Genomic DNA, 25,967 nt, shown 5'->3' with positions numbered 1-25,967 from the left:
GAAAAATACACATATACCTGACATTCTTTTAAGAGACTTGTCTGATTAACTAAAGCTGTTTTAAAAATGTATAATAGGAGGAGCTTCAAGATGGCAGAAGAGTAAGACGCGGAGATCACCTTCCTCTCCACAAATACATCAGAAATACATCTACATGTGGAACAACTCCTCAGAACACCTACAGAACGCTGGCAGAAGACCTCAGACCTCCCAAAAGGCAAGAAGCTCCCCACGTACCTGGGTAGGGTAAAAGAAAAAAGAAAAAACAGACACAAAGAATAGGGACGGGACCTGCACCAGTGGGAGGGAGCCATGAAGGAGGAAAGGTTTCCACACACTAGAAGCCCCTTTGCGGGCGGAGACTGCGGGTGAGGGAGGGGGTAAGCTTCGGAGCAACGGAGGAGAGCGCAGCAACAGGGGTGTGGAGGGCAAAGCAGAGAGATTCCCGCACGGAGGATCGGTGCCGACCAGCACTCACCAGCCTGAGAGGCTTGTCTGCTCACCCACCGGGGCGGGCGGGGGCTGGGAGCTGAGGCTTGGGCTTCGGAGGTCGGATCCCAGGGAGAGGACTGGGGTTGGCTGCGTGAACACAGCCTGAATGGGGCTAGTGCGCCACAGCTAGCTGGGAGGGAGTCCAGAAAGAAGTCTGGAGCTGCCGAAGAGGCAAGAGACTTTTTCTTGCCTCTTTGTTTTGTGGTGTGCGAGGAGAGGGGATTAAGAGGACCACCTAAATGACCTCCAGAGATGGGAGGGAGCCACAGCTATCAGCGCGAATCCCAGAGTTGGGCATGAGGCGCTAAGGCTGCTGCTGCAGCCACCAAGAAGCCTGTGTGCAAGAAGAGGTCACTATCCACACCGCCCCTCCTGGTAGCCTGTGCAGGCCACCACTGCCAGGGTCCCATGATCCAGGGACAATTTCCCTGGGAGAACACATGGCGCGCCTTAGGCTGGTGCAACGTCACGCTGGCCTCTGCCACCACAGGCTAACCCCCCACTCCATACCCCTCCCTCCCCCCGCCCTGAGTGAGCCAGAGCCCCCGAATCAGCTGCTCCTTTAACCCCGTCCTGTCTGAGCAGGGAACAGACGCCCTCAGGCGACCTACATGCAGGGGCGGGTCCAAATCCAAAGCTGAACCCCGGGAGCTGTGCGAACAAAGAAGAGAAAGGGAAATCTCTCCCAGAGGCCTCAGGAGCAGCGGATTAAATCTCCACAACCAACTTGATGTACCCTGAATCTCTGGAATACCTGAATAGACAACGAATCATCCCAAATTGAGGAGGTGGACTTTGGGAGCAACGATATATATATATTTTTCCCTTTTTCTCTTTTTGTGAGTGTGTATGTGTATGCTTCTGTGTGTGATTTTGTCTCTATAGCTTTGCTTTCACCATTTGTCCTAGGGTTCTGTCTGTCCGTTTCTTTTTTCCTTTTTTTTACTTAAAAAAAATTGTTTTTGTTAATAATTATTTTTTAATTTTTATTTTAATAACTTTATTTTATTTTACTTTACTTTCTTTTATTTTATTTTATCTTCTTCTTTCTTTCTTTTTATTTTTTCTCCCTTTTATTCTAAGCCGTGTGGAGGACAGGCTCTTGGTGCTCCAGCCAGGCGTCAGGGCTGTGCCACTGAGGTGGGAGAGCCAAGTTCAGGACACTGGTCCACAAGAGACCTCCCAGCTCCATGTAATATCAAATGGCGAAAATCTCCCAGAGATCTCCATCTCAATGCCAAGACCCAGCTCCAGTCAATGACCAGCAAGCTACAGTGCAGGACACCATATACGAAACAACTAGCAAGACAGGAACACAACCCGATCCATTAGCAGAGAGGCTGCCTAAAATCATAATAAGGCCACAGACACCCCAAAACACACGACCAGACGTGGACCTGCCCACCAGAAGGACAAGATCCAGCCTCATCCACCAGAACACAGGCACTAGTCCCCTCCACCAGGAAGCCTATACAACCCACTGAACCAACCTTGGCCACTGGGGACAGACACCAAAAACAACGGAAACTATGAACTTGCAGCCTGCAAAAAGGAGACCCCAAACACAGAAAGTTAAGCAAAATGAGAAGACAGAGAAACACACAGCAGATGAAGGAGCAAGGCAAAAACCCACCAGACCAAACAAATGAAGAGGAAATAGGCAGTCTACCTAAAAAAGAATTCAGAATAATGATAGTAAAGATGATCCAAAATCTTGGAAATAGAATGGAGAAAATAGAAGAAACGCTTAACAAGGACCTAGAAGAACTAAAGAGCAAACAAAAAGTGATGAACAACACAATAAATGAAATTAAAAATTCTCTAGACGGGATCAATAGCAGAATAACTGAGGCAGAAGAACGGATAAGTGACCTGGAAGATAAAATAGTGGAAATAACTACTGCAGAGCAGAATAAAGAAAAAATAAGGAAAAGAATTGAGGACAGTCTCAGAGACCTCTGGGACAACATTAAACACACAAACATTCGAATGATAGGGGTCCAGAAGAAGAAGAGAAAAAGAAAGGGACTGAGAAAATATTTGAAGAGATTTTAGTTGAAAAATTCCCTAATATGGGAAAGGAAATAGTTAATCAAGTCCAGGAAGCACAGCGAGTACCATACAAGATAAATCCAAGTAGAAACACGCCAAGACACATATTAATCAAACTCCCAAAAATTAAATACCAAGATAACATATTAAAAGCAGCAAGGGAAAAACAACAAGTAACACATAAGGGAATCCCCATAAGGTTAACAGCTGATCTTTCAGCAGAAACTCTGCAAGCCAGAAGGGAGTGGCAGGACATATTTAAAGTGATGAAGGAGAAAAACCTACAACCAAGATTACTCTACCCAGCAAGGATCTCATTCAGATTTGATGGAGAAATTAAAAGCTTTACAGACAAGCAAAAGCTAAGAGAATTCAGCACCACCAAACCAGCTTTACAACAAATGCTAAAGGAACTTCTCTAGGCAGGAAACACAAGAGAAGGAAAAGACCTACAATAATAAACCCAAAACAATTAAGAAAATGGGAATAGGAACATACATATAATTACCTTAAATGTAAATGGATTAAATGCTCCAACCAAAAGACACAGACTGGCTGAATGGATACAAAAACAAGACCCATATATATGCTGTCTACAAGAGACCCACTTCAGACCTAGGGACACATACAGACTGAAAGTGAGGGGATGGAAAAAGATATTCCATGCAAATGGAAATCAAAAGAAAGCTGGAGTAGCAATTCTCACAGACAAAATAGACTTTAAAACAAAGACTACTACAAGAGACAAAGAAGGACACTACATAATTATCAAGGGATCAATCCAAGAAGAAGATATAACAATTGTAAATACTTATGCACCCAACATAGGAGCACCTCAATACATAAGGCAAATACTAACAGCCATAAAAGGGGAAATCGGCAGTAACACAATCATAGTAGCGGACTTTAACACCCCACTTTCACCAATGGAGACAGATCATCCAAAATGAAAATAAATAAGGAAACACAAGCTTTAATGATACATTAAACATGATGGACTTAATTGATATTTATAGGACATTCCATCCAAAAACAACAGAATACACACTCTTCCCAAGTGCTCAAGGAACATTCTCCAGGATAGATCATACCTTGGGTCACAAATCAAGCCTTGGTAAATTTAAAAAAATGAAATCGTATCAAGTATCTTTTCCAACCACAACGCTATGAGACTAGATATCAATTACAGGAAAAAATCTGTAAGAAATACAAACACATGGAGGCTAAACAACACACTACTTAATAACCAAGAGATCAGTGAAGAAATCAAAGAGGAAATCAAAAAATACCTAGAAAAAAATGACAATGAAAACACAATGACCCAAAACCTATGGGATGCAGCAAAAGCAGTTCTAAGAGGGAAGTTTATAGCTATACAAGCCTACCTTAAAAAACAAGAAACATCTCAAATAAACAGTCTAACCTTACACCTAAAGCAATTAGAGAAAGAAGAACAAAAAAACCCCAAAGTTAGCAGAAGGAAAGAAATCATAAAGATCAGATCAGAAATAAATGAAAAAGAAATGAAGGAAACCATAGCAAAGATCAATAAAACTAAAAGCTGGTTCTTTGAGAAGATAAACAAAATTGATAAACCATTAGCCAGACTTATCAAGAAAAAAAGGGAGAAGACTCAAATCAATAGAATTAGAAATGAAAAAGGAGAAGTAACCACTGACACTGCAGAAATACAAAGGATCATGAGAGATTACTACAAGCAACTCTATGCCAATAAAATGGACAACCTGGAAGAAATGGACAAATTCTTAGAAATGCACAACCTTCCGAGACTGAACCAGGAAGGAGTAGAAAATACGAACAGACCAATCAAAAGCACTGAAACTGAAACTGTGATTAAAAATCTTCCAACAAACAAAAGCCCTGGACCAGATAGCTTCACAGGCGAATTCTATCAAACATTTAGAGGAGAGCTAACACCTATCCTTCTCAAATTCTTCCAAAATATAGCAGAGGGAGGAACACTCCCAAACTCTTTCTACGAGGCCACCATCACTCTGTTACCAAAACCAGACAAAGATGTCACAAATAAAGAAAACTACAGGCCAATATCACTGATGAACATAGATGCAAGAATCCTCAACAAAATACTAGCAAACAGAATCCAACAGCACATTAAAAGGATCATACACCATGATCAAGTGGGGTTTATTCCAGGATTGCAATGATTATTCAGTATATGCAAATCAATCAACGTGATACACCATATCAATAAATTGAAGTAGAGAAACCATATGATCATCTCAATAGATGCAGAGAAAGCTTCGAGAAAATTCAACACCCATTTATGATAAAAACCCTCCAGAAAGTAGGCATAGAGGGAACTTTCCTCAACATAATAAAGGCCATATATGACAAACCCACAGCCAACATCGTCCTCAATGGTGAAAAACTGAAACCATTTCCACTAAGATCAGGAACAAGACAAGGTTGCGCACTCTCACCACTATTATTCAACATAGTTTTGGAAGTTTTAGCCACAGCAATCAGAGAAGAAAGATAAATAAAGGGAATCCAAATCGGAAAAGAAGAAGTAAAGCTGTCACTGTTTGCAGATGACATGATACTATACATAGAGAATCCTAAAGATGCTACCAGAAAACTAATAGAGCTAATCAATGAATTTGGTAAAGTAGCAGGATACAAAATTAATGCACAGAAATCTCTTGCATTCCTATACACTAATGATGAAAAACCTGAAAGTGAAATTAAGAAAACACTCCCATTTACCATGGCAACAAGAAGAATAAAATATCTAGGAATACACCTACCTAAGGAGACAAAAGACCTGTATGCAGAAAATTATGACTCTGATGAAAGAAATTAAAGATGATACAAACAGATGGAGAGATATACCATGTTCTTGGATTGGAAGAATCAACGTTGTGAAAATGACTATACTACCCAAAGCAATCTACAGATTCAATGCAATCCCTATAAAACAATCACTGGCATTTTTCACAGAACTAGAACAAAAAATTTCACAATTTGTATGGAAACACAAAAGACCCCGAATAGCCAAAGCAATCTTGAGAAAGAAAAACGGAGCTGGAGGATCAGGCTCCCTGACTTCAGACTATACTACAAAGCTACAGTCATCAAGACAGTATGGTACTGGCACAAAAACAGAAATATAGATCAATGGAACAGGATAGAAAGCCCAGAGATAAACCCACGCACATATGGTCACCTTATCTTTGATAAAGGAGGCAAGAATATACAGTGGAGAAAAGACAGCCTCTTCAATAAGTGGTGCTGGGAAAACTGGACAGCTACATGTAAAAGAATGAAATTTGAACACTCCCTACCACCATACACAAAAATAAACTCAAAATGGATTAAAGACCTAAATGTAAGGCCAGACACCATCAAACTCTTAGAAGAAAACATTGGCAGAACACTCTATGACATAAATCACAGCAGGATCCTTTTTGACCCACCTCTTAGAGAAATGGAAATAAAAACACAAATAAACAAATGGGACCTAATGAAACTTAAAAGCTTTTGCACAGCAAAGGAAACCATAAACAAGACCAAAAGACAACCCTCAGAATGGGAGAAAATATTTGGAAATGAAGCAACTGACAAAGGATTAATCTCCAAAACATACAAGCAACTCATGAAGCTCAATATCAAAGAAACAAACAACCCAATCCAAAAATGGACAGAAGACCTAAATAGATATTTTTTCAAAGAAGATATACAGATTGCCAACAAACACATGAAAGAATGCTGAACATCATTAATCATTAGAGAAATACAAATCAAAAGTACAATGAGATATCATCTCACTCTGGTCAGAATGGCCATCATCAAAAAATCTATAAACAATAAATGCTGGAGAGGGTGTGGAGAAAAGGGAATCCTCTTGCACTGTTGGTGGGAATGTAAATTGATAGAGCCACTATGGAGAACAGTATGAAGGTTCCTTAAAAAACTAAAAATAGAACTACCATACGACCCAGCAATCCCACTACTGGGCATATATCCTGAGAAATCCATAATTCTAAAAGAGTCATGTACCAAAATGTTCACTGCAGCTCTATTTACAATATCTAGAACATGGAAGCAACCTAAGTGTCCATCAACAGATGAATCGATAAAGAAGATACAGCACATATATACAACAGAATATTACTCAGCCATAAAAAGGAACGAAACTGAGTTATTTGTAGTGAGGTGGATGGACCTAGAGACTGTCATACAGAGTGAAGTAAGTCAGGAAGAGAAAAACAAATACCGTATGCTAACACATATATATGGAATCTAAAAAAAGAAAGAAAAAAAAAAGGTCAGAAGAACCTAGGGGCAAGACGGGAATACAGACGCAGACCTACTTTAGAATGGACTTGAGGATACAGGGAGGGGAACGGTAAGCTGGGACAAAGTGAGAGAGTGGCATGGACATATATATACTACCAAATGTAAAATAGATAGGTAGAGGGGGGCAGCCACATGGCACAGGGAGATCAGCTCGGTGCTTTGTGACCACCTGGAGGGGTGGGATGGGGAGGGTGGGAGGGAGGGAGATGCAAGAGGGAAGAGATATGGGGACATGTGTGTATGTGTAACTGATTCACTTTGTTGTAGAGCAGAAACTGACACACCATTGTAAAGCAGGTATACTCTAATAAAGATGTTAAAAAAAAAGGTATAATAAATGATGGTCATAGAATGCTGAATATTCATCATTAGTAGGTACTCTACAATATACGCAACTACTGTCTTTCACAAGTGATTTGTATGCTTATCAAGAATAAGTTGTATTTGTTTCCAGATCTCTAATCAGCTTTACTATAATTAAACAGTTTAAATGTAACATAACAGGATGAAATATAAGTGTAAAGAGAATTGTTTTGTTTACAAAAATTAAGTGGTTTGTAAAGACTCAAAAGTGAATTACTAAAAAAAAAAAAAAAACTACTGTCAAATTAGAGGTGCTCAAGATAACTGTAAAAGGCTAGGAGAAATAAAAAATTAAACAGGATTCTGCACTCATATTATTTAAAAAATGTTTTTAAGTGTTCATTTGATTTTTGGGACTTCCCTGGTGGTCCAGTGGTTAAGACTCCTTCCTTCCACTGCAGGGGGTGCTGGTTAGATCCCTGGTGAGTGGAACTAAAATCCCACGTGCTGCGCGGGTGTGCCCCCCCGGCCAAAAAAAAGCGTTCATTCGATTTTAAAGAAACCTCTAAACTGAAAACAGTAGAAGACATATTACAGATATGGATAATTATAAGAAAGATGTTATGGACCTTCAACTAGGAGACTCATACTCATAGAAAAGTCCTACTTCAAAAGACAGAAAAATGAACATACATTTATGTTTTAAATTGAAATATAATATTTAAGGTACATATCTATGATTTTTAAAAAACTTCTTGCTTTAACATTTTCAATTAATTGTTAACTACTGGTCCTGACAATATCAAATTAGAAGGCACCTATTGTATACCTACAATTTTTCATATAGTTTTGGGCAGGGGAGTCACAGATTCTCTGAAGTCTATCATGGATCTCAGGATAAGAACCCGTGTTCTCTCTCTCTCTCTCTCTCTCTCTCTCTCTCTATATATATATATATATATATATATTAGAATTCACCAAATATTACATGTGATGCTGTTATATGACAGTCAAAGAAAAGCAAAGGTCTCAACTCTAGGAATTTAAGTAACAATCATTATTTAACTACAGAAGAACCTTTAGGAACTCATATTAATATCTTTTACCATAGAAATTTTTATTTGAAGTCCCGCAATTCTTTTGTTTTTATTTTCCTTCTGTTAAAGTAAAATTAAACTTCATACTTTATTTTTAAAATTAAAAATAAGATGCATACTATACTATGATCCTGTTCTTACGAAACTGTATCTATTCATCCATCTATCTTTCTATGTCTATGTATGCATGAAGAAATGTCTAGAATAACATTCTATCAAATTTTAACACTTATTTTTCTGGATGGAAAAATTTCAGGTGGTTAGTTGGTTTTTTTCTTATACTTTTTTGTAATGCTTAAATTATTTAAGAATAAGTAGGTACCAATTTTATTTAAAAAAAACCCACAGGGCTTCCCTGGTGGCACACTGGTTGAGAATCTGCCTGCTAATGCAGGGCACACGCGTTCAAGCCCTGGTCTGGGAGGATCCCACATGCCGCGGAGCAACTGGGCCTGTGAGCCACAACTACTGAGCCTGCGCATCTGGAGCCTGTGCCCCGCAACAAGAGAGGCCACGACAGTGAGAGGCCCGCGCACCGCGATGAAGAGTGGCCCCCGCTTGCCGCAACTAGAGAAAGCCCTCGCACAGAAACGAAGACACAACACAGCCAAAAATAGATATAAATAAGTAAATTAATTTTAAAAAACCCCACAAAGTCATTATCCTAAACAAACAAAAACAATCAGTGGCAGCATCATGCACTGGGAAGAGAAATGGACAGGGAAGCAAGATGTCTGAAGCTGAATAGAACCCTGGAGAAATCAGTCACAGAAACTTCTCTGGGCCAGTTTCCAAATTGGCAAATGAGGAAGTTGAACGTAATGAGCTCAAAGGTTTCTTTTAGTACTAACATTATATGAACTTAAGTGGCTAATTCCTATATAAATTCTTAGAAAATATTAAAAAAAATAAGTTTATCATTTTATCCATCAATTACCTCAAGCTTAACTAGATTTAATGAATAATGCCCTCTTCCTTTGCTGTAAGCTTTTATAGCTTGATCATATTAGAAACTACATAGGGCACTATATCCTTGACATTCTCAAAATACTAAATAGGCAGCTTTATCTACATCAATAATTAAAGAGATGAAGTAATGAGAATACAAGTACAGAAAGTCCTGGTAACACCACACAATACTTCAAGTGTGAGGGGGAAATGTTAAATGTTGGTAATTAAAGGAAGAAGGAATGGAAGAAAAAAACTATATCCCAAAGCTCTCCTTCTCAATCCAAATATGTATTAAAAATAAAATAAAAATACTGACACAAACTCTTCAAATCATTAGGAGAATCTTTGGATTTGTAGGGTAAACTCACAAGAAAATGACAAAACAACTATAATATGGATTTCAAAATTGAGTGTGCATATGTGTATGTATTTTTTTTAATCCTCAGAAGCCTCTGTTTTCTATCAGTTGGTTATTTCTTGCATTATGTTAATCTGCTGAACTGACAATTGCCAGCAGGTATAATTTTCTGTTAATTAAAAACTGAATTTTACACAGCTCAACAATGGAGCAGTATTTCTCCCCATAAATTCCAATTCATTGTCTCTGAACTTAAACCTCAAATCAGCATTTACTTCCTTGAATTACATTTAAACAAATTCATCCTATTTATTTGTGATAATCATGTAATCAACCATGGCATTTACCATGCTGAGATGTTAATGTGATTTTGCCAACATAAGAGAATACCAACTATATTTCTCTGAAAATTAAATGTTGCAGGTGCTGTATGACATTTAAACATTGTCACACTGAGAGTTTAAACAAGTACTGAAATGAAGCTATCGCTTAAAAAGAACTTACCTTTGCAATTATTACTGATTGAACAGGGTAGCAAACAGTTGCTCCTAAAGTGGCCAGTCCCAGTGGATAAGCAATTCTCTTAAACCTAGAACCTATGACATTCAAACAAACTATTAAACTCCAAACAGATGCTACCAGAGACTTGATGCTTTTATAACTTTCATGCTTTCTTTGTTCCTCTTTAAGCCATCACCCTATGTTAAATTTTCTTTAGGTAATAATACCAATCAAGATGATAGGTAAAATGTCCTTAAGTATTACAGTTCAATTAATACCCCTTAGTTGTCATGTCCAATTTAAGAAAAGTATTCTCAATCTAACATTGATAATTACCTACACAAAGGGGGTTGATGATTTTCTTCTTTTTAAAAACTAGGTATTTTTTCATGTCCTAAGAAACCCAGAGTTGTAACCACATTTTTTTCAAGTATCTAATAAAGCATGATAATATAGAGAATTAATCAACTACCATGTTTGTGACACCATGTTAAACTGAAATGGACTCTTCAGAGATCCTTTTTTGATTAAGTCCTTAGATAGCTAAAGGATCCAACTAACTAATCAGCTAAGGATTTTAAAAGGGACATAACTCCTTCGTGTCACTGATTTCGAATACTAAAGTAATAATTTAATAGAGAAGGAGAAATATCATAAGATGTCGCTTATATGCAGAATCTAAAAAAAAATGACACAAATGAGCTTATTTACAAAACAGAAACAGACTCACAGACTTGGAGAACAAACTTATGGTTACCGGGCAGGGATGGGTAGCGGGGAGAGATAGGGAGCTTGGGATTGACTTGTACACATCAATACTGTATTTAAAATGGATAACCAACAAGGACTTACTGTATAGCAGAAGGAACTCTGCTCAATATTCTGTTAACAACCTAATTGAGAAAAGAAATTGAAAAATAATAGATACATGTATATGTAAAACTGAAACACTTTGTTGTACACCTGAAACTAACACAACATTGTTAATCAACTGTACTCCAATATAAAATAAAAAGTTAAAAAAATTGCAAATAACTTGCAATAATTCATTCATTTCCAAAAGTGCCTTAACTAAGCATCTGAGTCATTTTCAAACTTTTTTTTTTTAAATAGCAAAATCCTTTAAAAAAGTCTTTCAAATAGAATCTCACCTGGAACTTCATATATAAAACTTTATATATAAAACCTTCAAGTAGACTTGAAGCTACTCTGGTTAGCCTGAGGGAGTGAAGCTCATTATCAAGCCCTACCTACACGGCTTTTCCCTTATCCCTATACAACCCCTAAACACTTCCATGGAACCCTAGGTTCTATAGAATAGTGTGAAACCCACCACTCTAAGCCATAGCTTAGTTCCAACAGACTGTTGGTTGAAAACAATATGTATTTTAAATGCTTGTCTGGGTACCCTGGACTGTAAATGTGATCTGGACAATTAGATGATGGGATTTCTAATTAGGGTAAGTACTTTTATTTTCTGGAACAGCTCTTACAACCCTTAATTTAAAAATGAGACACCCTATCTGGTATATCAGTAAAGACTATGGTGAAAAATACCTGGCAATGTTTGCAGGCAACTTTACAGTTTAGGGTAGGTAAAAACAAGATGTATTTCTCTGTCTGGTTTAACTATTAGTAAGGAGGCCTTCTACAGTCATGTCTACAACAGACTGAGCATTGAGGGAGGTGGCTAGGTAGGCTGCTTCAACCTTTACTGTAGCTTTCCTTTAGATATTGACAGGTTTTTGTGATACTGGGAAAGAGGGTCTAGCTATATTAAAATATGTCTTGCTCACTATTATTCTAGTATCTGTAGTTTGGTTCTTGATTTTACTGACCTAGCATCCCTTAATGTAGCTTTCCTTGACTCAGCCAAATTCCCCTAATTGTGCTGCTCCTAAACTTGGAAGGTGGCAGTTTTTCCTTGATGTGTCATCTTATTTTATTTTTTATTTACTTTTTTTGTAGTTGCTATACTTTTTTGAACCATTTTAACACATTTTTGACCAGAGATGTATTATGGCCACAGGCATCAGTTTCTGCAAAAATCCCCCAGTCAATAATGTGTTAAAATTGAAGTATAGTTAATTTACAATGCTGTGTTAGTTTCAGGTGTACAGCAAAGTGATTCAGTTATATATATTCTCTTTCAGATTCTTTTCCATTATAGGTTATTACAAGATATTGAATATAGTTCTCTGTGTTATATAGTAGGTCCTTATTGTTTATTTTACATATAGTAGTATGTATCTGTTAATCCCAAACTCCTAATTTACCTCCCTACACCCCCACCTCCGCCATCCCCTTTGGTAACCGTAAGTTTGTTTTCTATGTCTGTAAGTCTATTTCTGTTTTGTAAATAAGTTCATTTACATATTTTTTTTAGATTCCACATATAAGTGATATCATATTTGTCTTTCTCCGTCTGACTTACTTCACTTAGTATGATAATCTCTAGGTCCATCCATGTTGCTGCAAATGGCATTATTTCATTCTTTTTTATGGCTGAGTAATATTCCATTGCATACATATATATACACACACACAATGGAATATTTCTCACACACACCACGTCTTTGTTATTATTTTCAATATTAAAAAGACTTACATTCATCCTCTCTTTACTTGATATGAAAGGCCAGTTTACAAGAAAATAAATTTCATTTGGGTTCAACAGCCCTACTCCCATAAGTAGAAAGGGACTCTAGACATAGACACTAACTAGCTATGTAATATGTACTATGAAATCATTGAATGATTTCCTTTCTCTGGACCTCTAGCTGTAGCATTATAGGATTAGACTAAACCAACATCTTTCATACATTTTTGACCATGACTCATACTAAAGAACAAATTTTACATTATGACCTTTCTCTCTCTGTTTCTGTCTCTGTCTGTTTCTCTCTTTCACACACACACATACACACTCCACTGAAACAGAAGTTTCACAGTATTTATCCATACTGAGTACAAAACACTCTGATATTTGCTATTGTCCTCTATTTTATTTTTTAATAAAATGCTTCCTGAGAGTCACCATATTTAGTTCACTACCTACTTATAAACTGAGCTCTGTAATTTGAAAAATACTGGGTTAGATTACTCTAGCTCTGACACTTGGAGTCATTGTGAATGACCTAAGGAACATTTTCTCTTACAAGTGGATTATGAGTTTCTCACTGAGAACTGAGTAATATGCTTTGGCCGGTTTCATTCAAAATTTAATTCTTTCTCTTATTGTTACATGTGGTGATCCTGATTTTCAATGTCTTTCCTAATGAATAATTTATAACATGTATTCAATTAGAAGTTGCATATAGTGTTAGAATAAAAAATATGATACAAGCTATGATTAATACTAGCTATAGGGAAGGTCTATTGGGATAAGATATATGGGCTAGAGTTAGAATGCTGGAATGTTCTTATAATTCAGAGGTTTTGTATCTGATTAGGTGTACTTGGGTTAAGGCTACTTTAAGGACTAAAGCTGGGCAAACCAACCATAACGTATCTGATGTCAGATTCCAGGTTGGTTCAGAGCTGTGACTTGCAACAACATGTAATTTAATTTGGGGACAATGACTGCCACTGGGGACAGAGGATGAATGGAAGGTGCCCCAGATGGCTACTGACCAGAGAACTGCACCAGCTTAGTAAGGGCTTAGGTGAGGAGGGGAGGCAGTAATCCTACTGAGAGAGATTTCTATACCCAGAGATGGAAGATGGGCAAATACAAAATTCACCATGTGCTTATGAAAGAGTTAGTGATGTGCAGAAAAGAGTTAACATATGCCCAAGACTGCCATTGTTAGAAAGGCATGCTTACAAGACTGGCCATTGGCTGGCATCTGGGAACCTGACTGGTAAGCAGTTCACTACACTAATAGAAAATGTTCCCTGAATCAGAAGAGTGGTACAGTAAGTCCCCTACATACAAACGAGTTCCATTCCAAGAGCGTGTTCATAAGTCCAATTTGTTTGTAAGTCCAACAAAGTTAGTCCTAGGTGCCCAACTAACACAATCAGCTATATAGTACTGTACTGTAATAGGTTTATAATACTTTTCACACAAATAATACATAAAAAACAAACACGAACAAAAAATAAAGAAAACATTTTTAATCTTATAGTACAGTACCTTGAGAAGTACAGTAATACAGTACAACAGCTGGCATACAGGGGCTGGCATCGAGTGAACAAGCAAGAAGAGTCACTGACTGGAGGAGGAAGAGGAAATGGGAGATGTAGAGCTGAAGGATCATCAGCAATAGGAGATGGAGGGCAAGCTGCAATTTCACTCATGCCTGACGTTGATGGCACAGGTTCTGGTTCCTTGCTGGATTCATTTCTATCTACCCTCTAAAAGAAACGACCCAGTGATGTCTGGGTAGTAGCTCTTTTTTTCTCGTCACAGATGACACTGTAGCACTGGATTGCATTCTGAACGGCTGCTGCGACCTTTGTGTACCATTCTACGTTAGGGTCCTGTGCCTCAAAAACTAAGAAAATCCCCTTGCCATTTCCTGCGTCGTGAATCTCTTCTTCAGTTACTTCTTCCTATTGTCTCTCTTCATCCTTTCTCTGGGCCTCCAATTCCATCAGGTCTTCATTACTAAGCTCCTCATGTTGCACAGAAAGGAGTTCAATGATGTCGTCCTCTTGCAGATCTAGCTGCAGCTTCTCGCTGAGGGTCAATAAGTTGCTGAAGACCTCTTTGGACTCCTCATCCACCTTCTCAAACCCACGAAAATCGTGAACAAACTGCGGGCAAAGGTTCTTCCAAACCCCATTCATGGTGATGGCCGTAACCTCACGCCAAGCAAAGTCAATGTTTTTTATGGTCTTGTAGATGTTACAGTCCTCCCAAAATTGTCGCCAAGGTTGTTCCTGATTCGTCACTTGCCTTTACTTCCTGACGAAAAGTGTGACGTAAATAATATTTCTTGAAAGTCGCTATAACTCCCTGGTCCATAGGTTGGATGAGCGATGTAGTATTCGGTGGCAGATGCACTACTTTGACATTGGGATGAAAGTCGTCCATGAATGGGGGGTGGCCTGGAGCACTGTCGAGCAGCAAAAGAATGTTGAATGGGACGTCCTTCTCCAAGCAATATTTCCCTACCTCCAGAATAAAGTGGTGGAAAAAGCAGTCCTGGAAAATGGCCTCTGTAACCCAGGCTTTGGGGTTACTCTTCCACACAATAGGAAGAGAGCCCTTGGCTGTTTTAAAGGGCTCTTGGGTTCTCTGAATGATAAACTAAGAGAGGCTTCAGCTTCATCCTGCCAGAAGCACTGCCACCAAACAACAGAGTTAGCCTATCCTTTGCTGCTTTATAGCCTGGCATCAACTTTTCTTCCTTGCTGATATAACTTCGGTCTGGCATCCTCTTCCAGTACAGTCCTGTCTCATCCACATTAAAAACCTGCTCGGGTAAATACACACCTTCATCAGTAATTTCCCGAAGCATCTTAGGAAATTCCCAGGCAGCTACCATATCTGCACTCACGGCCTTGCCACTTACTTTTACGTTGTAAATGTTGGCTCTAGCCTTGAACTGATGAAGCCAGCCATGGCTGGCATTAAAAGATGGGCCCTCTGATTCTTTGCTGTGTTTCTTCTTCAAGTCTTTATAAAGGCTGTTACCTTCCCCTTGAACCAGCATTAAGCTGAGTGGGACTTAACGCTGATGCTGATCCTGCATCCACACACTGACAAGTTTCACCATGTCCTCCATCACTTTTCCACGTTTCTTTGATATTATTGTCCACATCACTGGCACAGCAGACTTCACATGTTCCACGATCTTGTTCCTGTTCTTGTTCTTTAGAATCTTGTTGATGGTTGAATGATTCATGTTATAAGAACGAGTGACGTCTACCATGTTTTCGCCTCACTCCACTCTCTCAATTATTTTCACTATTATTTCCATCGTTATCACTTGGTGCTTCTTAGCAACGCCAGACACGTGAACTAACTTACATGATTGGACATGCGAATGCACGTTCGCATCTCTGAAAGTTTGCAACTTGAAGTTTCAATGTAGGGGACTTACTGTACACTGTGCTTAAACTGTTTATATAAATAAATTCAGAAATTAATATAATGGCATTAAAAGAGAGAATATATATTTTTAACCCTACCTTTTCTTGCTGAAATGAAGCCTGCCAATCCTGAAACTGTAATCACTCCAATTTTCGGAAGAAAATCTCGAGGTGGATTCTTCAAATAGATATATGCATCTCAAGAAATCATTTAAAAATTAATATAAATAACTTACTATAATTGAGCATTCTATATAGGTATGATGAAGAAAAGTTAGAGATTTGCTAAGATAATAGCAGATGGTTTAAACATTCTTCAAAAGAACTACACAAAATAATGATTTGAGCAGCAACTTAAAAAGCCAGTTGTTAACAGTTACTTGTTACAAAATAAAATCTTCCTTCCACAGCTGATTTAATGGTATTTGTTTTCTTAATACAGGCGATTACTATACTTTAATGAAACATAATGCTAGAGTGTACACTACATTATATGGATTAAGATGGATTACTATAAAGCAAATTCCTCATTGTATATGTATTATATTCTTATAACGGAAATGCTTCTGGCCTTATCTGTTCAAACATTGGTAGGATCTAGTAAGAATTGAAATAGATACTTTAGCAGGAAACTTTGGATAACAGTCTAGGGGAACATGCAGCTATCACTCTGCTTGCCACTACTCCCCAGTAAACTCAGAGAAGCCGTTGCTCTTGGTTAAAACCAATGATCAGAATGAGAAGTGAGTCTAGACAAAAAATAGATGGAAAGGGGGAAGAGGTCCAAATTTCTTGGCTTTTTATATATTTAAATGGTTTCTGGTTCCATGCAATCCAAAAAACACACTCTTCTATCATAATTATTTATTTAATTATTAATTATTTATTTAATGGAATTTAATCATATTCCTCAACGTTGATGAGGAATATAATTTGGAATTAATTGGAATTAATTCTTACACACATTAAATAATGATAATACATACAGGTCATCAACATCACAGAGGCATTTAAAATTTTAGGTGTTCTTTCTGTCCCCCAATACACATTTATTTTGACAACTGGCTTAGGCTAAAAAATATTAGGGAGCTATACCTGATGCCAAACACCATTATCAAACTAACGAGTCAAATACAATTGTTTTCCAACATTAGCTCAAATATTCTAGGGTGACTAATTGATATCGTGTTTCCTAGCAATCAATAGCAAAATACTACGTATTTTAACAGCAAATAGTACTTATTTAAACTAATGAATAACAATGGAGATATATGTTTAATTTATGCTGTATGAGTATACAATATGAGTTTTGTACCTAAAACAGCCAGTTTGAGTCCAGGTGTTGCCACTTACACCTTGGTAATCTACTTAACCCTTCTAAACCCCAGTTTCCTCATCTGTAGAATGGGAGTCATTATAATACCAACATCCAGAAATTTGCTACAAAATAAAATTAGATAAATTATGTAACATGCTAATCATAATGCCTCAACATATAATAATTGCTAAATAAATAATGGATACTATTGCTTTGTTATTATTATCATAAACTGCTATATAGAGTATCTTCTGAGTTGGTAAACATGATAATGGATAACATACCAAGTTTATTTTTCTCACATTTAAACCTTGCAAGTTAAAAAGGCAATAGAACATTTCTAATTATAGACAGTTCACTCAACCTACCTTTTCCAAATTGTACTGTATCCATTATCCCATATTTCACGAAGACATAAACACCCTAAGTAAAAAGGGGGAAAAAAGGACATCTGCATTTTTGAAGATGTTGATAATTAGGTCAAATAGCCCACATCTTTGAGATTATACGAAATTGCACCAAAATCTAAATCTAGTTTTCCTGTTTGTTCTCTATGTGGACACTTGTTGAACTTAGCTTCTCTTCACTTCTTGCTTTTCATTCTATTTAACATGGATAATACTTGTTTGCTATATTCCTCATATAAATGGGTAAAGTAATGCCAATAAAATAATCAGAGCAGCTCACAGAAAAGCTATTACAGAAGTACAAAGATTTATCATCTTATTTTATGATAGCGTAGAAAAATGAATGGAATTTTTTAGAAGCATGAAGAGAGGTATATTTCAGCGTAGAAGCAACATCTGATTAATAAAGATGTGGCAGCAACAACATAATGATTTCTGGAGAAAACAACGAAAAGCCTAAAGAAAAGTGCTTCATCTTCTCCCTTTTTCTTAGTGTTCATTAGAATGAGAAAAATAAATCTAAATAAGACATTTATCTTAGAATAGAAATCATCCTACACAGACTAGTGTCCATCTTGTTTTCAACAGGAACATAAATTATCTGCAAATCAAGATTATATTAGCCCACTGAAGGGATTAAAGCTTTAAATCAAATGATTCTTTTTACCTGTTTCTAACTATTTATTTTAATGCAAGAAACATTGTTACACACATTTTTTGATATGTACTATCTCAAGTACATCAGAAGAAAAATGAAGGCATGGAATAATTTACCCATAGTAATTGCCCATAGTCATGCTGTACTCTATTGATAAAACTAGAAAACACAGTCTAAATATGTGGTCTCCATCTCTGAACTAGCTGCTATGAAACCATGGGATAACAACAACAAAAGAGATTTTCAAAGCAAAGACAATAGAAATGATTATATTAGATAGGAAAGAATTAAATTATTGCTATTGATATATCTTGGTATTAGTAACTTTGTCTCAGACAGATACTTTCATGATGATCACATGCAGAAGTTCATCCTGTTCATCATGGTTTAAAGCTGTACAAACCAACACAGACCCTAACCGCCACTGAGCTACTTCTCCTTGGGGACTGTCTCTTGAGAAAATTTCACCTCAAAGTTATAATGCTTACTGATCAGTTGATTGGGAATAATGTAACTGTTGAGGAAGAAAACTTTGGGGAAATTTTCCTTAGCTGTGTTTAGGAACTCACTTTTACCACTGGAGGTCACTGCTACCTAAATTTCGAAACACTAAGGAGTAGGAATCGAAATTGAATTTGCCCTACATGATTCTAAGTTTAATGCAGAATGTAATTTGAGCCGGAGGTAATTTTTAAAGAATAGATTACATTTTAAGGAGAACATTAGAGAGGAAATGTTTACATTGAAGATGAAATGCATTTGGAAGCGCCCTTCTTCAATCTATTCATTTCAGCATATTAACAGAGTAAAAAGTCCTTTTAGTCTTAAATTGGGTGATAGTAACAATAGCAATTTAAAGATCTCACAGGAACAATTAACCTCACTGAAAACAACTTTGAGAACACTATGGAGAATTAGGTGTCAAGAGACTTCAGTCTGAATCATCCAGCTGTTGGCATACAGCCTCAGAGGCATGACTCAGACCCTAATTAGTTAAGCTATTTCCTGCTGAGACCAAACTATTAATAGTGTGTAGTACAACTAGTCAAACTATTAAAAGTGTATTATTGGAATTATAAAAGTCTATTAGAATTGTTTGACAGGCACAAATTTAAAAAAAATAACACCATGCATTCATCAGATGTTTGAAATATCTGAAATGACCAGAGTTCACAGATTTGATATTTCATAAGACCGTTAGAATTTTCTTTTTAAAAAGAATGGATTAGAAACAAAAAAAGCACAAGGGTTCACAATTGGATAGGTTAGATTTGAGGAAATGTTGTGTGGTTATTAGGTCAGAATGATGAAAACAATGGTACCACCATTATCATTATGACACTGACACTGGAGATGTTGATGTTAGCACACATCTATGTTGATGTTATGATTATGAAACAGCAGTATTGTACTAGCTTACTCCACCCCTCTGCTGCTGGATAATGCTGATTGAAGGCTAAGTATTAAAATAAGGTGAATTCTATTTTGCCCAATAGCTGACTATAGCCAAAATGGTCTTATGAACTAAACCTAACAAGTGAATATTTTACTCAGCCAAATAAGTAACAATGCAGAAGTAATCTCAGAACTTCATATAAAAGGTCAAGCAATGTTTTGTACATGCCACGTGACATAAATGCTTGCTGAACTACTTTAATCTATGCAGTAGTGGTACAGTAGATTAAATATGGCCACAAATTCTTTGCTGCTACTCATATTGAGAGATGGTATCTAATTCCCCTCCCATAAAAACTGGGTTGGCCTTAATGACTTAACAACAGAATGCTGTAGAAGTAACCTTCCTGGACACCTGAAGACAGGTAAGAAGCTTGGCAAATTCTGACTAAGGCCTCTTGCAACATTTTCTCTAGGAGCCCTGAACTGTCCATGTAAGTTATCTGACTACCTGAGGCCAGGTGTAGATGCTTCAGTCAACATTCCCAGCTGAGCCCAGACTTCTAGCCATCTGTGACAAGGTGCCAGTGAAGAGAATGAAGCTGTCTTGGACCCTCTTAACCAGCCCATTCACCGGATGAATACCACTGGGTGGCTTCTGTCAACACCACATGCAACAGAAGAATCAGCTGTCTGAAGTCTGATTAAATTTCTGACTCACAAAATCATGAGATAGAACAGTTGCTGTTTTAAACCACTAAGTTTTGGGGTAGTTTGTTACACATCAATGAATAACTGGAACAATTGTTATGTAATAAAATGAGAACCCTCTGATATGAAACCACTATCAGAATTCACTTACCTTGCACCAGCCAATATAACGACCAGTTGCAGTGCGAATGGACGCAAAGCCCATTTGTAAATGACCAGGCTGCTCATCAACATATTTAGACTGGAGAGGTGGTGCAGTATATACGGGGAGCTAGAAGGAAAAAAATTCATGTCAAAAATATAAAATAGCTGAACTTCCTTTTCCAGCAGTATGGCAGAATAAGAATCCTCATCAACATTCCTACTGAAAACAACTAAAAATGCTGATAAAATATATTTTAAACCAGCTTTTACCTTGATGTCATTTGCTGTAAAACAGATGGTTCATGGAGTATGGGATCAGGAAACAAAACCCAGAATGAGGTTGAGGTGGGCAATCTTACTGGAGAGCCTATAAAATTGGCATCTCAAGGTGCTGCATCCTCAATTTAAGGTTGAACTAGAAATAAACAGTTCACTCCAAGGAACTGTTAGGAAAACTGATTGTCTCAAAGATTGGGCACTGAGTAGAGAGGAAAGAAATATTTCCTAAGAATTGGCAATCACAAGTGAGAACTCATAATGTGCAGCATAAAACTATCTTGATAATCTAAGAAATCTCAAATTAAGTATACATTTAAGGTGCTCCCAGGCTGGTATCCCCCACAGATGCTTGGCAGAAGCAAATGAACAGCTCCTCTCTGGAGGAAGCTGCCCAGACTTCAAAGATTTACAACAGATAAAGGCCCAAGAAATATGAGACCACAATTTCGAAAAATTAAAAAACACAAAGAAGCAAAATCAGAAAACACAAGGAAGCATCTGGACAAGAGCTAGCAGAAACAACAAAGAGCAGAATCAGAGCCACAAAAAATGTATATACTAGAACATATGGTATCAAATACATATATTTTTATTTTTAGAGAAATAAAAGGGGAAATTTGAGTTAAGAGCAAGAGACTACAAAAATTACCAAAGCTAATGAAAACAAAGAGAAAGAGAACTTCTAGAACTGGAAATTAAAACAAATAAAGAACTCAATTGATAAGTTTTGATAGATTGGATACAGTTTACAGTTGCTGAGAGATTTTGTGAATTAGTAGACCTAAAGAAATTTTTATGCAAATGAAAAAAAATATGAAAGAGATACGTATAATAGAGTGAGAAATATTAATATATGTCTAATCAGAGTTCCAGAGGAAAGGAGAAAGATGGGGCAGAAGTAATATTTGAAGAGAATAGTCAAGATTTTTCCAGAACTTATGAACACTTGACAGGTTCAGAAATCTAACATATCCCAAACAGGATAAATAAAAAGTAATCCACAATTAGACAAGTCATAGTAAAACTCTATAACACCAAGGACAAAGAGGGGATATTAAAAAAAAAAGCCAGAGAGAAAAGACAGATTACCTTCAAAGGAATAAAAATTAGATAAACTTTGACTTCTCAAAAACAACACTGGAAGGCACAATATAATATCTTCAATGCGCTAAAAAAAGTAACTCAACTGAGAATTATATACTCAATAGAATATCTTTGTTTCAAAAATGAGGGGAGAAGTAAGGACACAGACAGACAAAACCCAAGATAGTGTGTAACCAAATGACCCTCAGTGGGAAATTTTAAAACATGTACTTAAGGCAGAAGAAAAATATTCCCATTGAGAAGGTCTGTGATGGAAGAAGGAATGATGAGCAAAGAAAGTGGTAAATATGTGGGTAAAACTAAAACAATGAATATATAACATAACAATTTTTATGCATGTGTTTAAAAAATAGAACTACATCCCTGAGTATCAATATAGTATAAGTTAGGAAGGGATGTCAGAAATTAAAATGTTCTCGGTTCTTAATATGGTTTGGACAGAGGGTAAATATACTGATGAGACTTGAAATAAATGCAGGTTAAAATTCTAGGGTGACCAATAAAAGAAAATAAAAAGAAGGCAGAATTAACAAACTCTGTTATAGAAAAAAAAAAGAGAAAAAATAAAGCAAAGAAAGGAAATACAAGAACAGAAGAGGTAAGAAAAAAAAAACCAAAAAAACTTGGTAGAAATGATTCCAAAGATATTAAAAATTATAATAAATGCAAATGGATAAAATGATCTAGTTGAAAGCCAAAGATGACGAGATTGCATTTACAAAATACAGCCAACATGTTGTTTATGAGACATTGTTAAAACAACTATTTAGAAAGGTTAGGGGAAAAAAAGGAATAAAAAACACATATTGGGCAAATAGCCACCAAAAGAAAGCTACTATAAGCTATATTAATATTAGACAAAACAGACTTTGAGACAAAAATCATTACTAGAGATCAAGTGCCTATATTAAGACAAAAAGTTTAAATAATGAGAGAGAGTACACTCTTAAACTTGTATGCATCTATTAATATATTCTCAAAATACATGAAACAAGGGGAAATAGACAAATTTGCCATCATAGAGGAAGTTTAACTTATTCTCCATGATGGTTGATCAAAAAGCAGATTAAAAATAAAAACTAATAGTAATGAGCAGAAGTGGGCAAACTATAGCCCATGGACTTGTCACCAGTTTATGTAAATCAAGTTTTACTGGGTCACCAGCTATACTCATTCATTAACGTATTGTCTATGGCTGCTTTTGTGCTACAACAGCAGTTGAGATGATGTGACAGAGTTGCATATGTTTAAAATATTTACTATAGGGCTTTTTAAGAAAAAACTCTATTGACTCCTGGTACAGAAAAATATAATCAACAAGCTTGATCTCACGGACATATATAGCACAGTGCATTGAACAACTGCAAAATACATAATATTTTCAAGCACAAATGGAAATGTATAAAAAACTGACTGCACCCTGGACCATTTCAGGAACTGAAAGTCTTAGGAAATTTCAAAGGACTAATATACAGAATATGTTCTCTTAACACAAAACTCCCACAGCTAAGTCATACTTACTAGTAACAGAATGAATGTTTTCTCCTTTACATCAGAAACATACAAAATGCCACTCTCACCACTTCTATTCAACATTTTACTGGAGGTTCTAGTCAGTGCATTCAGAAAAGAAAAAGAAATAGAAGACACTAAATTGGAAAGGAATAAATAAAACTATCTCTATTCACAGATGACATGATCTTGTATATAGAAAATCCTAAGGAACCCCCATAACCCCTACTACAACAAATAAACAAATTCTGTAAGGTTGCAGGGTAAAAGATCAATATACAAAAATCAATTGTATTTTTATACACTAGCAATAAGTGATCTGAAAATGAAATTAAGAAAGCAATTCCATCTAAAATAGCATCGAAAAATAAAATACTTAGGAATACATTCAACAAAGAAGTGTAAGACTTGTACACTGAAAACTACAAAAATGTTGAAAGAAAGAGAGAAGATGTAAATAAATGGAAAGACATCACAGACATCCCATGTTCTTGGATTAGAAGGCTAAATATTATTAGAATGGCAATATTTCCCAAATTGATCCACGGATTTGAAGGAAGCACTATGAAAATCCTGCTTGCCTTTTATTTCCCCATAAAATGAAAATTTGATGCTAAAATTCATACAGATGTGAAAGGGAAACAGAATAGCCAAAACAATCTCGAAAAAGAAGAACAAAATTGGAGGACACATACTCCTCAATTTCAAAACTTTTTACAAAATAATAGTATGGTATTGTTATAAGGATAGATATATAGATAAATGGAATAGAATTTTGAGTCTAGAAATGAACCCATGCATTTATGGTCAACTGATTTTCAACAAGGTAACAAAGAAAATTCAATGGAGAAAGAATAGTATTTTCAACAAACAGTACATGGACAACTGGATATTCACATACAAAAGAAAGAAGCTGGACCCCTACCTCATGCCCCATACAAAATATTAACTCAAAATGGATCTCAGAACTAAATATAAGAGCTAAAATTATACAACTCTTAGAAGAAAACATAAAGGTAAATCTTCATGACTTTGGGTTAAGCAATGATTTCTTATATACAACACCAGAAGCACTAGCAACAAAAGCAAAAAAATAAAAATAAATTGGCTTCATCAAAATTAAAAACTTGTGCTGTAAATGATACCATCAATATAGTAAAAGGACAACCCATGGACAATACTTACAAATCATGTATCTCATAAAGAACTTGTATCTGGAATATATAAAGAACACTTGCAATTCAACAATAAAAAGACGAATTACCCAATTTAAAAAATGACAAAGAATTTGAATAGACATTTCTCCAAAGATGTACAAATTACCAGTAAGCACATGAAAAAATGCTTGATATCATTACTTATTAGGGAAATGCAAATCAAAACTCCAATGAAGTATCATTTCACACCTACTAGGATTGCTATAATCAGAAAAGAGAGACAATAACAAGGGTTGGTAAAGATGTGGAGAAACTGGAACCTTCATACACTGCTGGTGAGACTGTAAATGGTGTAGTTGTTTTGGAAACAGCCTGGCAGTTCCTCAAAAGGTTAAAGATACAGTTGCCATATGGACCAGAAGTTCCACTCCTAGGTTTATACCCAAGAGAAAAGAAAACATATGTTGACACAAAACTTGCACAACAAAGTTCATAGAAGTATCAGCCATAATGGCCCTAAAGTGGAAATAACCCTAATGTCCATCAGTTGATACATGGATAAACACCTACTGTATTTACAGAATGAACTATTATTCAGCAATAAAAGGAAATGACATACAAATACATTCTATAACATGGATGAAACTTGAAAACATTTTGGTAATTGAAAGAAGTCAGTCACAAAAGGCCACATATTATATGATTCTACTTATATGCAATGTCTAGCATAGGCATATCCACAGAGAAAGAAAGCAGATTAGTGGTTATCAGGGGCTTAGGAGAGACTGAAATCAAAGTGATGATAATGGGTATAGGCTTTCTTTCTTTCTTTCTTTCTTTTTTTTCTCTTGGAGGGGCTTTCTTTTTGTAGTGATGAATTTTTTCTAAAATTAGCAGTAATGGGCTTTCCAAGATGGCAGAAGAGTAGGAGGACGTGAAGTTCATCTCTACCCACAAACACATCAAGAATACATCTACAAATGGAACAATTCTCACAGAGCACCTGCTGAACACTAGCAGAGGACCTTGGACACATAAAAGGAGAAGAAAGATCCCACGTAACCAGGTAGGACGAAAGAAAGAAGAAAGGAAAAGGAAGAGGAGAGGAAGCAGGTTGTGACCTGCACCCTTGGCGGGGAGCTGAA

The 25,967-nt window shown here is 36.5% G+C and overlaps 1 protein-coding gene across 1 annotated transcript in view; it reads right to left on the bottom strand.

The window, feature by feature from the left end:
- Positions 1-25,967, bottom strand: part of APOOL (apolipoprotein O like) — a 69,393-nt gene that overhangs the window by 15,131 nt on the left and 28,295 nt on the right. Inside the window, exons 4-7 of the mRNA XM_061178823.1 lie at positions 20,778-20,897; positions 17,824-17,878; positions 16,237-16,335; positions 10,099-10,190 (exon numbers count right to left, since the gene is read on the bottom strand). Coding sequence (XP_061034806.1) covers positions 10,099-10,190; positions 16,237-16,335; positions 17,824-17,878; positions 20,778-20,897 — 366 coding nt within the window. The remainder of the gene's footprint in view (positions 1-10,098; positions 10,191-16,236; positions 16,336-17,823; positions 17,879-20,777; positions 20,898-25,967) is intronic.

Source organism: Eubalaena glacialis, chromosome X, assembly GCF_028564815.1.
Source record: "Eubalaena glacialis isolate mEubGla1 chromosome X, mEubGla1.1.hap2.+ XY, whole genome shotgun sequence".
Taxonomy (NCBI): domain Eukaryota; kingdom Metazoa; phylum Chordata; class Mammalia; order Artiodactyla; family Balaenidae; genus Eubalaena; species Eubalaena glacialis.
This window is presented reverse-complemented; position numbering and strand designations above follow the sequence as displayed.